This window comes from Eschscholzia californica, unplaced genomic scaffold (assembly GCF_041429995.1).
Source record: "Eschscholzia californica isolate CP2 unplaced genomic scaffold, dmEscCali1.0.p SCAF_1, whole genome shotgun sequence".
Lineage (NCBI taxonomy): Eukaryota > Viridiplantae > Streptophyta > Magnoliopsida > Ranunculales > Papaveraceae > Eschscholzia > Eschscholzia californica.
This window is the reverse complement of record NW_028238198.1, coordinates 67100884-67113487: the sequence shown is the minus strand read 5'-3', so window position 1 is coordinate 67113487 and position 12604 is coordinate 67100884. Positions and strand designations below refer to the sequence as shown.

Sequence of the window (12604 nt, the reverse complement as noted above, 5' to 3'; positions counted from 1 at the left end):
AGGAAACCTAAAAGGAGGTGGATTCTTATTAGGGTTCTATATAAACACTCTTAGGACAGAGAATAAGGTGTGGAATTTCTCTCTAAGCTTTCTTACTCTACCACATCAAGTAGAGAGGAGAAAGTGAGCTAATTCCCATAACTATCAATCTAGTCAAAGAAGAAGGTGTTCTTCTTTTCCTACCACCATTGGTGTGCTAGCTATACAACAAGGTGGGAGATCAAATTGATTGCTCGTGTCCCAAGTAGAGGAGCTACACTTGAAGCTCTTGGTCTTCTTTAATCAATTCAACTAGTTCGAGGGAAAAGCGATTAAGGTAATCTACTATCTCCATTAGATTAATTACTAGTTTTGCATGTGATCCTGGGAATACTAGTGTAGACATTAGATGTCATATTTCCGCTATAAACACTAGTAGAAGGGTGTAAATCCCTACATAGTGGTGGTGGTCGGAGGTGTAGTGGTGGTGGTCGGAGGTGTGGTGGTGGTCGGCGGTCGGTGGTGTAGTGGTGGTGGTCGATGAAGTGAAGATGAGAATTTTTTGAGTTGAAGTGAAGATGGAGATTGAAAGTATTTCATTGATTTCATGAGAGTATTTTTGTCATTTGTCTTATTTTCAAATGGTGATTTCCCTTTCAGACTTGTTTTGAAGTCTGAAATACATGGGTCATTTTTTAGTCAATTCAGATCTTGACCCAATTCAATCAGATTTTCAGATTTTGTTAAATTCAAAAACAAAGATCTGAAATCTGAATTCCAATTCAGATTTCAGATCTGAAAAAATAAAAAAACAAACAGCACCTAAGTGTCTAATTCTTTGTTTAAAACTTTCTATTTTCGCTTAACCTCCCAAGGGTTGAAAAAATTAGAAACAAGCCGGTGAAACATCTCAGCAGCTATAAATAAATACAGACTTTCCCCCACCACCATCGACCCCCACATAACAACACTTACTCATCTTCCTCTTCTTCTTGATTTCATCTCTCTCTATTTCTCATCATCTTTCAAACCCTCAACGATTGACTAGCTCTCTACTTTACCTTTTTTTTGTTTGAAATGTGTGCTTCAGAAGTTAGTGATGAGTTCCCCTTTGAGTTTGAATGTAGTAATCTCTATCATCAAATTTGGTTGGAGAAAGATGATCAAACAGAGACCACAACTACTACTATTACTACTAGTTCATCATCACCTAATTTCTTGTTTGATATTGGAATACACAAGAAAAACTCAATGGATAATAAGATCATCAGAAATGGAAGATTTTGTTTATGATGAAAGTTTGGAAACAAACAAAATTGTGAGTAGATTTTGTTTATGATGAAAGTTTGGAAACAGTCAAGACAATTACAAGCTTTGCAACTCAACTGGTCAACGAAAAAAACCAACAAGGATAAGATTAAGAATAATAAGTATCTAATTCGAATGGATTTCGAAGTATCTGATGTCTATGTTTATGAAGCAATGTCCGAGATCGAAAGGGCTTTGGTGGAATTTGATAGTGATTTTCGATTGACAAAGAATACTAGTTGCAGCGTCTGTTTGGAGGAGTTCGACAAAGGTTCATCATTGACAAAGATTGCATATGTTTCATATTGATTGTATAACTCAATGGCTGCAAACAAGTCATTACTGTCCTATTTGCCGGTTTCAAATGCTCAATTAGACTTTCTTGTGAACCTGAATTTCTATTCTTTTATTTTTTAAAAAATTCTCTCTCGCTTTTTTTAGTTTCTTGGTTTTTTTTTTGTTGCAAGAACTTTCTTGATGGTTCAACTTATTAAATGACTTAATTTGTGATAAGAAGAAAAACGGGGCTGACAAAATGGTACTAAGTATCACATGAATTTGGAGTGTAAACTCAAGTAATTTACTTTAGGCCCCGGTATAAACCATTGAAACGTCATCAGAATGGTTCTAAGTATTGCAAAAAAGAAGTGATTTCGCTTTTGAAGCGTGGACGGGTAGGTTAAATGGCCTTGAGTCAATGTCCAGGCGCTCACAACGTCGACCCACTAGGAGCAAATTTCTATGTTTCCCCTCTCAAACTCATGAAAGCACCATTTTTAGTTCCAAATTTGTAATGTGAGTTACAAAGATGTTATGATGATGATGTAGACGCAGCGGAATAATTAAAGAACAATAAAATAAACTAAGAACAATTAAAGAAAACTGTAAGAAACGATAAACTATACTTAAATTCTTAATAACTTCAATTGTTTGTCTCTTCAAGGTGAATAATAACATAGACTAGATCTCCTTTTATAAGATAATAAACCTTCCTAGATAGACTCAAACTAGGATTCCTAAAATAATAAACTACTCAAACATAGAAACTTAAAATTAAAGAAATATCAAATTAAAGTAACTTCTCTTCTACTAAATAAACTACTATTATGACCCAATAGGGTGTGGGCACGCGTGGACGTGGGCCCACACGCTTATGCGCCTGCATCAGCACCCTGTCCAGAAGGTTCGTCCCGAACCGATTGTAAGATGGAAGCAAGTTCATCAGACCCTTTCGCAATCGGTAATAAGGTGATAATCTTCTTCATCCATGGAAACTCATAAACGTTCAAACGGCCCTTGTAAATAGCATCCACATCCGACTGCCAAGGGCGTCCCAAAATAATATGACAAAGATCCATATCGGTAACATCACAAGTAACGTCAGATAAATAGAAAGAGCCAAAAGAGAGGAAAAAGGTACACATTCGATCAACACGGGTAGCAGTACCGGATTGAATCCAAGCAGTATGATAAGGGTGTGGTTTTGAAATAGTAGGAATACCCAAGTAAGCCACAAGTTTTGAAGAAATCAAATTCTCCACACACCCATTATCAATAACAATCGTACAAACTTTGTTCAAGACTGTTCCTCGTGTAACAAATAAATTTTTCCGTTGAGAATGGTCATGTTCAAGAGGAGTAAAAAGTACCCGACGAGTGACTAACATAACACGGTCACCTGAATCCGGGTCAATATTGACATGATCGGTCTTCTCATCCAAGTAATCCTGTTTTTCCACTAAATTTGCCTTACCACGTAACGGGCAATTATTAGAATAGTGACCTGTCTCAAAGCAACGATAACACTTACCTGGAGGTTGTTTTTTGTAAGGATTTTCAGGAACAATCTTAGCTCCGTCATCTGTTTGTTTCGAAAGATCAGTATCATCTGTAGGTTGTCGAATATAATTAGTACGATTGTAGTTCCCCCTGTAAATAGATCGAGAATCCGATTCAAAAGAACGAGCCACACTAATACATTCCGATACGGAAGAGAATGGACGGAGGTTGACAAGATCCTTAATGTCACCTCGAAGGTCATCTTTAAATTTTTCCAATTTCATGGATTCAGTATCGGGTAGATTAAGCCGAGTACTTAAACGCTGAAATTCGGAGGCATATTCCTCAACTAAACGTCGTCCTTGACGACGACGAAGATATTCCAGACATAACTGATTTTCATAATCGGGAGGGAGGAAACGGGCCATCATAAGTGGCTTAAGTTCAGACCACGAGGATATGGGAGGAAGATTTGATAACCGTCGTTGTTCAGATTCTTGTTTCCACCATGTTAAAGCTATTTTTGAAAGATATCCGGTGACACATCTAACCTGTTCTTGTCCATATACCTGCATAACATCAAAGAAGATTTCCATTCGAGCTATATAATCCAAAAAGTTTTCAATGTTGATTGAACCGTCATATGTCGGGACGTCCATTCGGACACGGTACATAGAAGAAGGTGGCGGAGAATCGTGATCATCCTCTAGGTGATAGTCGTTTGGTTCATTATACTTGGGACGGGGACGAGTATAACGGTTACGTTGCATGGACCCGTTATGATGTGGTTCCGGAAAGGTGGGTCGGTTTTTGGTTCTAGCCGGTTCATAAAGGTGTGATCGGTTTGGTGGACGGGCTTCATGATGGTAAGGGGAGTAGTCGGGCTCAAATAGGTCTTCTCGATTTTGGGTATGGGTTAATGGGGACCCTATGTCTCGGTTATGAGAGGGAGGCGGGTAGGCAGTGGGTCGGTTGATGGCCGGTTCGGGTATACGGGTTCGGGTAGGTTGGTAGCTATCGGCAAATTCATGGGTGTGGTGGGTTACGGTTTCCGGTTCGTGGTGATGGGAGGGGTGGTGACTATCGGTTTGTTGGTCAGAAGAGGGTGTTCCTCGATTGGGCGTGAGATGTAGAGAGATGGCACGAGAGTGTTGGCGAATATGTGTGTCCATGTTGGTTCGTGAGGGTTCGGTGTGGCGGCTTTGGGTTTGGGTATCGAGTGGGATGGTGTTTGGTGAATAATATTGCCGAGGTGTTTGAAAGGGGTACGGTTGGGTGATACTTGGGTTGGTAGTAGAATGGTGGGAGAACGATTCGGGTTGGTTTGATGTTTGTTGTTCGTTGAAGGAGAAAGGTGGTGTGGTTGGAATGGTTGTAGGGTTTATGTATGTTAGTGGGAAAACCGGTGAGAGTGGTGATGTAGGGTTGATGTGAATCGGTGGGAGGAAAGTGGTCGGGATTGGGTTAGTGTTAGGTTGTCCAAGTAGGGAATTTGAAATTGGTGTTGTGGTTGGGAGTGGTAATGATGTTTGAATGGAAGTAGTAGAAGAAGGAGTGGTGGTAAAAGAGGGAGACTTACATATGCCTTCGAGTTGTTTAGATAACTTCATGATGGAATCATTGACTTGATCGAATTTTTTCATATTTTCCTTCTTGTAATTTTCGAAAGCTTCTTCCAATTTTGTAACCGAGGATAACTTCTTGTTGATGTTGTCCCATTCGGAGGCAAAAGTTGGTGTCTTCTCTTTGATTGTTGGAGTAGGAACGGTAGGATTAACTATTGTGATTGGTTAAAAAAAAATGGCTCTGAATACCACTTGATGTAGACGCAGCGGAATAATTAAAGAACAATAAAATAAACTAAGAACAATTAAAGAAAACTGTAAGAAACGATAAACTAAACTTAAATTCTTAATAACTTCAATTGTTTGTCTCTTCAAGGTGAATAATAACGTAGACTAGATCTCCTTTTATAAGATAATAAACCTTCCTAGATAGACTCAAACTAGGATTCCTAAAATAATAAACTACTCCAACATAGAAACTTAAAATTAAAGAAATATCAAATTAAAGTAACTTCTCTTCTGCTAAATAAACTACTATTATGACTCAATAGGGTGTGGGCACGCGTGGACGTGAGCCCACACGCTTATGCGCCTGTATCAGATGACTTGTATATGAAAAGTTATGTGGGTAAGTTCTGTCATGCCATCTTTGTTACTAAATTCTTCAATTATTCAAGAATCATTTACGTCCTATATGAATAAGGAAAAAGTTACAAGAAATACACTCTTACAGATACAAGAGTGTGCTTTTATTTGTTGTACAAAATACAATTTTCAAATAACATATGTTATTACTTCTTTCAATCTAGTCAATAGTACTCAAAAGGGCCTTTCGTTCCGCCCGACGCCCACGGACAGGGTAATCTGAGGATACTCGTTCAGTCCGAAGCCCACAGAGAGGGCAATCTGAGGATACTTGGGCTGTTTAAACCCAGCAAGAATTAGGTTCAGTCCTAGCGTGGGGCGCTAACTGGACCGATGATAAACTTTTGGTGCGCCTATATCCCTCCCACGGAGATTTAAAGGCGCCTCCCAAAATTATCTTGTTACAGAAATAAATGGCTTCGCCCGGGTTCGAACCGAAGACCTTCAGTGTGTTAGACTGACGTAATAACCAACTACACCACGAAACCTTGGATGTGAGAAAGCATCAGGTTGTCATTATAGACGTTTGTCTTTAAATTTGTAAAATTGAAAACCTAATCTTGAAATTCCTCAGATTGTTTCTTTCTTGGAAGTTGGATCATGATCAAAGATAATGGCAATGGAAGGAGGAAATAAACGATTTGAGATTAGAAGGTTGCAAATTTCAGACAAATCCAAGGGTTTCATTGAACTTCTCCAACAACTTAGTATTTGTGATTCTTTCTCAGATGAAGAATTTGATGCGAGATTTCAAGAACTAAGGTTTGATGGTGAAGACCATTTAATAGCCGTCATTGAAGACAATCAATCCAAGAAGATAATTGCAACTGGGTGTTTATTTGTGGAGAAGAAATTTTTGAGGAATTGTGGGAAAGTAGGTCATATTGAGGATGTGATTATGGATTCAAATGTAAGAGGGTTGAAATTAGGGCAAAAAATTGTTGAATTTCTTAATGAACGAGCTAAATCAATGGGTTGTTATAAAGTAATTCTTGATTATTCTGAGAAAAAAGAAAGGGTTTTATGACAACTGTGGTTTTGAGCAAAAGGGTATTTAGATGTCCAAGTATTTTGATTGTTAATGTATTTTTTGTTTGTTCTTATTTGGATCAATATTTGATTATCCCTAAATTTACATGATCATGCAATTAATCTATACCCAAATCTAGATCAATCATTATTACAAGAGGATGAAGAAGCTCCTTCATGTCTCGAAATAGTAACCCTAATAACCCTATTTCTTCTTTTGAATTTGATTTCATTTTATTTGCTCATGCTTATTATAGTTGTTTACTTGATAATTTTATTACTTGAGATTAATAGGAGCACCTTCAAAATGGTTTTGATTCTGTTCACTTTGTGTTTGATTCATTTTGTTGATATTCTTGTTTATTTTTGTTTGATTAATAGATGCTCCGTTGCGACGAGAATGTGGGTATGTTGCTCAATGTATGTGGGTATGGCATATTTCTGTCCTTCCGAAGGCCCCATATACCAGCACATGAGGTATTATATTTCGAACTTGTTGCCTACTGTCGGTTTATTACTACCCTGCTCTAACATGCTAAAGAGGTTTGAGGCAAACAAAACTGAGTTTAAAGATTTTAAAGAAGAACTCGGATACATTTGAGCCCAGTTCGTAATGCAAGAACTAGTGGTTTCCACTATCCATGTCCTTTTTGCACATACTACTACTTATTTTACTTTTCAGAGTGTACAATGCTGAAAATTATCCATATTTAGATAAATTAAGATTCTCAATTTCTCGGCTATGTTGTTGTTTGGGGAATATCAAGTGCGCCTGAATACACGGCATATATGGGCTCCGCAAGAACCGAATGGGGCTGAAGCTTCTTCATCTGACGATTGCCACAAATCATCTTCCAACACTAGTTACTTATTAGGAAATCATATATGGTCTCTGCAAGAACCGAATAGGGACTGAAGCTTTCCGTGTCTAGAGAAGTTATGCCCCTGATAGGAGTATGTACACCACGACTATTGGCGGTCTTTTTGCAAGATGGGTAAGATCAGAGAAGCATGAAAACTCTGGTTCAAGATGATCTCTAATGAGTTTGTTCCAAACAATGAAACGGATACACATATAACGTGCTCATTCATGGATATTGCAAGGTTGGTAAGTTTTTCTTTTGAATTGTCGGCGTGCCTCGAACCCTTGACCTCTAAGGTGGAAGACTAAACCTCTTACCACTCCAACCAAGGGTTGTCGGCATTCGGCAAGGTTGGCAAGTTAGAGCAAGCTAAGAAAATCTACAGTGAAATGTGTGATCAAGGTCCGGAAGAAACAACAATAAGTTATAGTACATTGTTATCAGGTTTACAACTACATAGAAAATGGACAAAGCTTCCACCATGTTGGAAGAAATGTCGGAGAAGGGAATTAAACCGGATACCATTACGTATAATATAATGATTCAAGGGTTTTGCAGGGATCAGATGATATATAGAGAAGGCAATTGAATTGTATGAAGAACTAGTTCAGTCACGTTTGAAGTCATCTACTTTCACTTATATTCCGTTGATTAAAGCTCTTTCTGGTGTTGGAAAATCACAGGAAGCAATGGAGTTGTGTAATGATATGGTAGATGGGAGCGTGGAAAAGTTGGTCGGTATTCATGATCATATGATTATCGGATTATGCGAAGTTGTTGGTTACTGGACTCTGTAAAGATTCATGAAGTTGAAAATGTTGATTTTGTTTTGTATTCCATTCTTATATCTATAAAATCCGTAATTTTAGTTGGTCATTTTTTCAGTAGAGAGAGAGAGAGAGAGAGAGACACTTTTTTAAATGAAATAAGGAAAGGAAGCATTCATAAGGAGTGTGTGATGTTCCTGTTTTGTTCAATCTCATACTGCTACAATGGTTTTAAGCCTCTTTTTAAGGATTGTCATTCTTCTTATAGAGAGTGTTTTCCATATTCAAAATAGGATAATGCTAGTCGGACTCTGAAAGTGCTGACAAAGTCACGAAATCAGACACTTTGAGAGTCTGGGTTTACAAACCCAGGCCACTTTGGTCAAACCACTTTTACCACCTAGACTCTCAAAGTACCTGATTCACCTACACTCTCAAAGTGCCTGATTTCCGACTAGCATTTTCCTATCCTTCAAAATGTTACTTGAGCTCCAAATGGACTTGAGTCATATTTTAGATTTGTTTTTCTCTTACTTGGTGGACTAATTTGAATTTGTTTAATTTGATAGGATAATAAGAATTAGAATATCACCTCAAGTGGACAATTTTGGCTTCATGATAATGACAAGAGTACAATTTTCGCCATGTAGGATGTCAAGTATGTTGTTGTGCGATGTCATCAAGACAAGCTGGAGATGAGAGAAATGGCATGGCTAATAGAATTCAAAGATTGAGAGCAAGAAAAACAGGCTGACTTTAGAATGATATCTAATATTTTGCACTGCTTCGTGCTTCTGATGATTACGAGTCACTGACTTTCGAACCACAACAAACCACATAGAATGTCTACACGATATCTACATAGTTTTTCTTGCCCAACATTACGAAAAGGGTAATTTTGTAAGGCATCCACAATAATGTTGTTGACTCTCTTTTTCTCACACTTTCTTCCAAAATGAGAGATTTTATACGCAATGACCAAAGTTATTAAAAGCAATCTCGCTAAAGGCAATATCGAGTTTGGTTAAAGACAATGTGTGTTTAAAAGGCAATGCCTCAACAAATGTTTGACATAACAACCTCATCGTCCGACCATCGATCTTGACTGTTTTTTTATTCTTTCTTCATCTTTTTTTTTGTTCACATCTTTCTCTAATCGCCTGACGACAAGGTATTGTTAAATTGGATACTCCAGCCTCAAGCCACACTTCACCCACATATCAATGATATTGTTGTTCACGTTGATAAGCTAATACAAATGTTCAACAATTAAAAGTTCAGAAAGTTCTCTTTCCATATCCAAATATGCTCTGTTGTACTTATTAGTTTTCTAATATGCTTTTGTTAAACTTTTCTTTCATTTAATCTAGTTTGTATTTACAACAAATACGAATATGGTGTGTACCTCAAATACACTTTCTCTCTCCACGTTGTTCCTTCTTTAGAATTTAGTTTTCTGATAGATAGAGGTGAGAGGGAACAAGAAGAAGGAAGATGAGGAGAAGAAGATGAAGGAGGAACGGAAAAGATGAAGGAGGATGAAGAAGGAAGAAGAGAGAGAAAAAAATCAACCCTAAATATAGCATTGTCTTTAACCAAAATTGGTCATTATGAATTGACTAAGTCAATTTTGCAAAATACATTGTCATTAACAATAAAGGCATTGCTTATAAAATTGGTGGCCAATACGTGGACAACCGTTTTTCTTATACGGACAACTATTTTTAGGGTCGCTGCGAGTCAACTTTGTTTGACTTAGTTGACTTTGATTTAATAAGGGGATAACTCCATAAAGCCTTAAATATTAACCGTTACTAGTTTGTGGAACATTAACAAAAACAATTAGTAAAAAATAGAAAACCTAATTGTCTTCTTCTAGTATTAAATTCTTTCAATTTCTAATTCTTGAAACCCTAGTTTGGCCAATTTCTTGAAACCCTAGTTTCTAATTCTTTCAATTTTTTTCTCATTAAATTCTTGAGTCTTTTCGATTGATGTTCTATTTTTCTTGTTTTATGAGAATTTACATATGATGCTAGGGAAGTAAAATTATATACTTAGAATTTATGAATGGATGGCTTATGTGGGTGTAGGGGGCAAATCCTCCTGTCAACTATTCAAGACCATCATCAGTTGAGGTCTGGGAGGAGTATTCTTCTACTCAATGGAATCTAAATAACTTGCCCAAGTTGCAAAGATCATGCTTCCGGCAGTTCATGATAATATTGGTGGCATGATGGTTCCTTGGTTGTATCTTGGAATGATGTTTTCTCTTTGGTGGCAAGATTCAAGTGTAATTTCTAGATAATAGCGATCTAGTTTCAAGAGTATGTCTTCAAACATTTAACTTGAAAGAATTTTTTTTTGTGGAATAACTTGAAAGGTTAAACATGATAGCCCCATAATGTCTGCTTTCCAATGACTCTCAAAAATTTTCTCTCTCTAGAAATTTGGGTGTTGGTGATGAAGAAGTAGTAGATGAAGAAGACCAAATTTAGGGTTTATGAAAAAAAAAGAGTTAAAATAATAAATCTAATTTTAAGATGACTTGAATGAAAATAATAGAGAGTTGTCCACTTAAAAATTGTTGTCCATATAAAATTTTAAATTTTTCTGGTTGTCCACATAAAATAGTTGTCCATATAAGAAAAACGGTTGTCCACCATAAAATTTCCCTTCCAAAATTTGCTTTGGTCGGGTGCTAGAGAAGAAAAATTTAAAGGCGCTTCTTATAAGTGTGTAAGGCGCCTCATCCCTCAGCAAACTCCTCAAATTTACCTTGAGAACAGATACAAGGCGCTTTTAAAACTTTCCCAATAGTAAAGGATTGCAAGGATAGCGGTTCCAAATAGGCTAATGATTCTGGTTCGAATACGTTCCGGTTCAATAACACCAAGTCACGTGAGATAAACGTGGAGCTAAACTACAACAAAAACTCGGCTGTTGGCCAATATAAATAGTCACTAACCTAACCCTAAATTGTTTAGGGTATTGTTTTGGAAGAAGCGAAAAGAACTTTCTCGGAGTCGTCATCATGAGAGCCAAGGTCTGAAACCCTAACTCTCTCTCTTCTTTATTTCTTCAATTTAACGATTAATCTTCTGTTCGGATACTGATTTTTCTTGCTTTTGTGTGGTTTTACAGTGGAAGAAGAAGCGTATGAGGAGATTGAAGAGGAAGCGACGAAAGATGAGGCAGAGATCTAAGTAGAAACTTGTTGGTTCTTGCTCAGCCAGAGGTTTCTCTCTCAGAGATTTCTCGTAACTCTTTTTCGCTTTCTGTTTTTTCAATGAGACAATTGATTTAGGGTTTATATTTGAAAGTTTTGATACATTCACTTTGATGAATTTTATTAGCTTGGTTTAATGATGTCGTTCAACTTTCATCCAGGATTTATTAATGACTTCATGATTAAATTTACCTTGCTTAATCTAGTTTGTTAATCTAGTTTGTTAATCTTTATTTCCTTGATAATCTGTTACTGATAATGCTAGTATTTGATTTCTGCTGTTTTATATGCTTTGATTTGTAAAGATGTTCTTTGTTTAAATGTCACTTCTAGGGCATATAATGATGTGACATCAATTAGTTAGGATTAATCTTTTTTACCATATAGGAAGTTGTTCATTCTCTACTAGCATCTTAGTATCGAATTGGCGATAACAATTTAACCGATTCTTCGTGTTGAAGTGTTTTGGTATTTGGTTTAGGGTTATTTATTCGCAGATTGCTTTTTTTTGGTGACTTTTACATTTTCACGGATTCTTCGTGTTGAAGTGTTTTGGGAATTGGTGTTAGGATTATTTATTGGTAGATTGCTTTTCCTTTGTGCCTTTTGTGGAACCATAGAAATTACCAAGTACTAGCTCTACCCTTAGGTACGTGTTATCAGACTTTATTTTTGCTGTCCTGGAGATCTAAAAACTTATTTTCGATAATGTTATATCCCTTTTCTTCCCCTGCTTCATCCTGTTCTCTAAGCTTAGTTCATTTTCATTTCTTTTTTCAAAGGTCAGGAAGAACTCTTATATTCGATAATGTTAATTCCCTTTCCCTTTTCCCATGCTGTCCTCAACTTCTTGTGCATTTTAATGTATTCACTATTAGAATTAGTCTTTCATTTGTTTTCACCTATCCCATGCTTCTGTGAGGGTTAATCGGCAATTATTGTAGCTTCATATTTTCATTTTAGCTTTTCTTCAGTTAAATAGAACTTGTTGTCCGTCTTTTTTTAGTCATCTTAATATTTGTTTTGGGATTGATACCTCACCCAAACAATGTTTCAGAAACCTTCCTTCAATGGTGTTCATTGAATGTTGAGAAAGCATATGTATTTTGTGTTAAAAGAGTAGCATAACTAAAGTTGAAATCTTTGATGAGGTAAGCTACTAAAAATTGGTCAATGTATATGATTTTATTTTAGAATAGGAATATTTGGTCTATGTCCCAAATGCTAATGTTATTTTTTGTTGACCCTCGAAGGAAATTAACATGTCGATTGAATAAAAGCATGATATTCAATCTGACAAAATTGCAATGTAAATCAAAAATATAAATGTTAATCGATTTTAATATGTCGCTCGTAGAGGGAACATAAAGCACGTAACGTAAAATGTTACATATACTAGCATTTGTAGGTAACTTCTGCAAATGACATTTCCAAACTAAA

General features: G+C 36.6%; 1 protein-coding gene and 1 non-coding gene across 3 annotated transcripts; one reads left to right on the top strand and one right to left on the bottom strand.

The window, feature by feature from the left end:
- Nucleotides 1-5690: 5690 nt before the first annotated feature.
- TRNAV-AAC (transfer RNA valine (anticodon AAC)) lies at nt 5691-5764 on the bottom strand. Its single transcript has one exon. It is a non-coding gene; the product is annotated as a tRNA-Val (tRNA).
- A 44-nt stretch (nt 5765-5808) lies between these two features.
- On the top strand, nt 5809-11365 carry LOC147568477 (glucosamine 6-phosphate N-acetyltransferase-like). Of its 2 annotated transcripts, XM_086654918.1 has the most exons (5): nt 5860-6186; nt 6687-6782; nt 8586-8906; nt 10641-10981; nt 11080-11365. In XM_086654918.1, the coding sequence occupies exons 1-3, from the start codon at nt 5890-5892 to the stop codon at nt 8667-8669; spliced, it is 477 nt and encodes a 158-aa protein (XP_086511044.1). In that variant the 5' UTR covers nt 5860-5889; the 3' UTR covers nt 8670-8906; nt 10641-10981; nt 11080-11365. The 2 variants fall into 2 exon arrangements, with proteins under 2 accessions (XP_086511045.1, XP_086511044.1); XM_086654919.1 differs by lacking the exons at nt 8586-8906; nt 10641-10981; nt 11080-11365 and adding an exon at nt 7073-8007 and having other exon boundaries at nt 5809-6186.
- The last annotated feature ends 1239 nt before the right edge of the window (nt 11366-12604 follow it).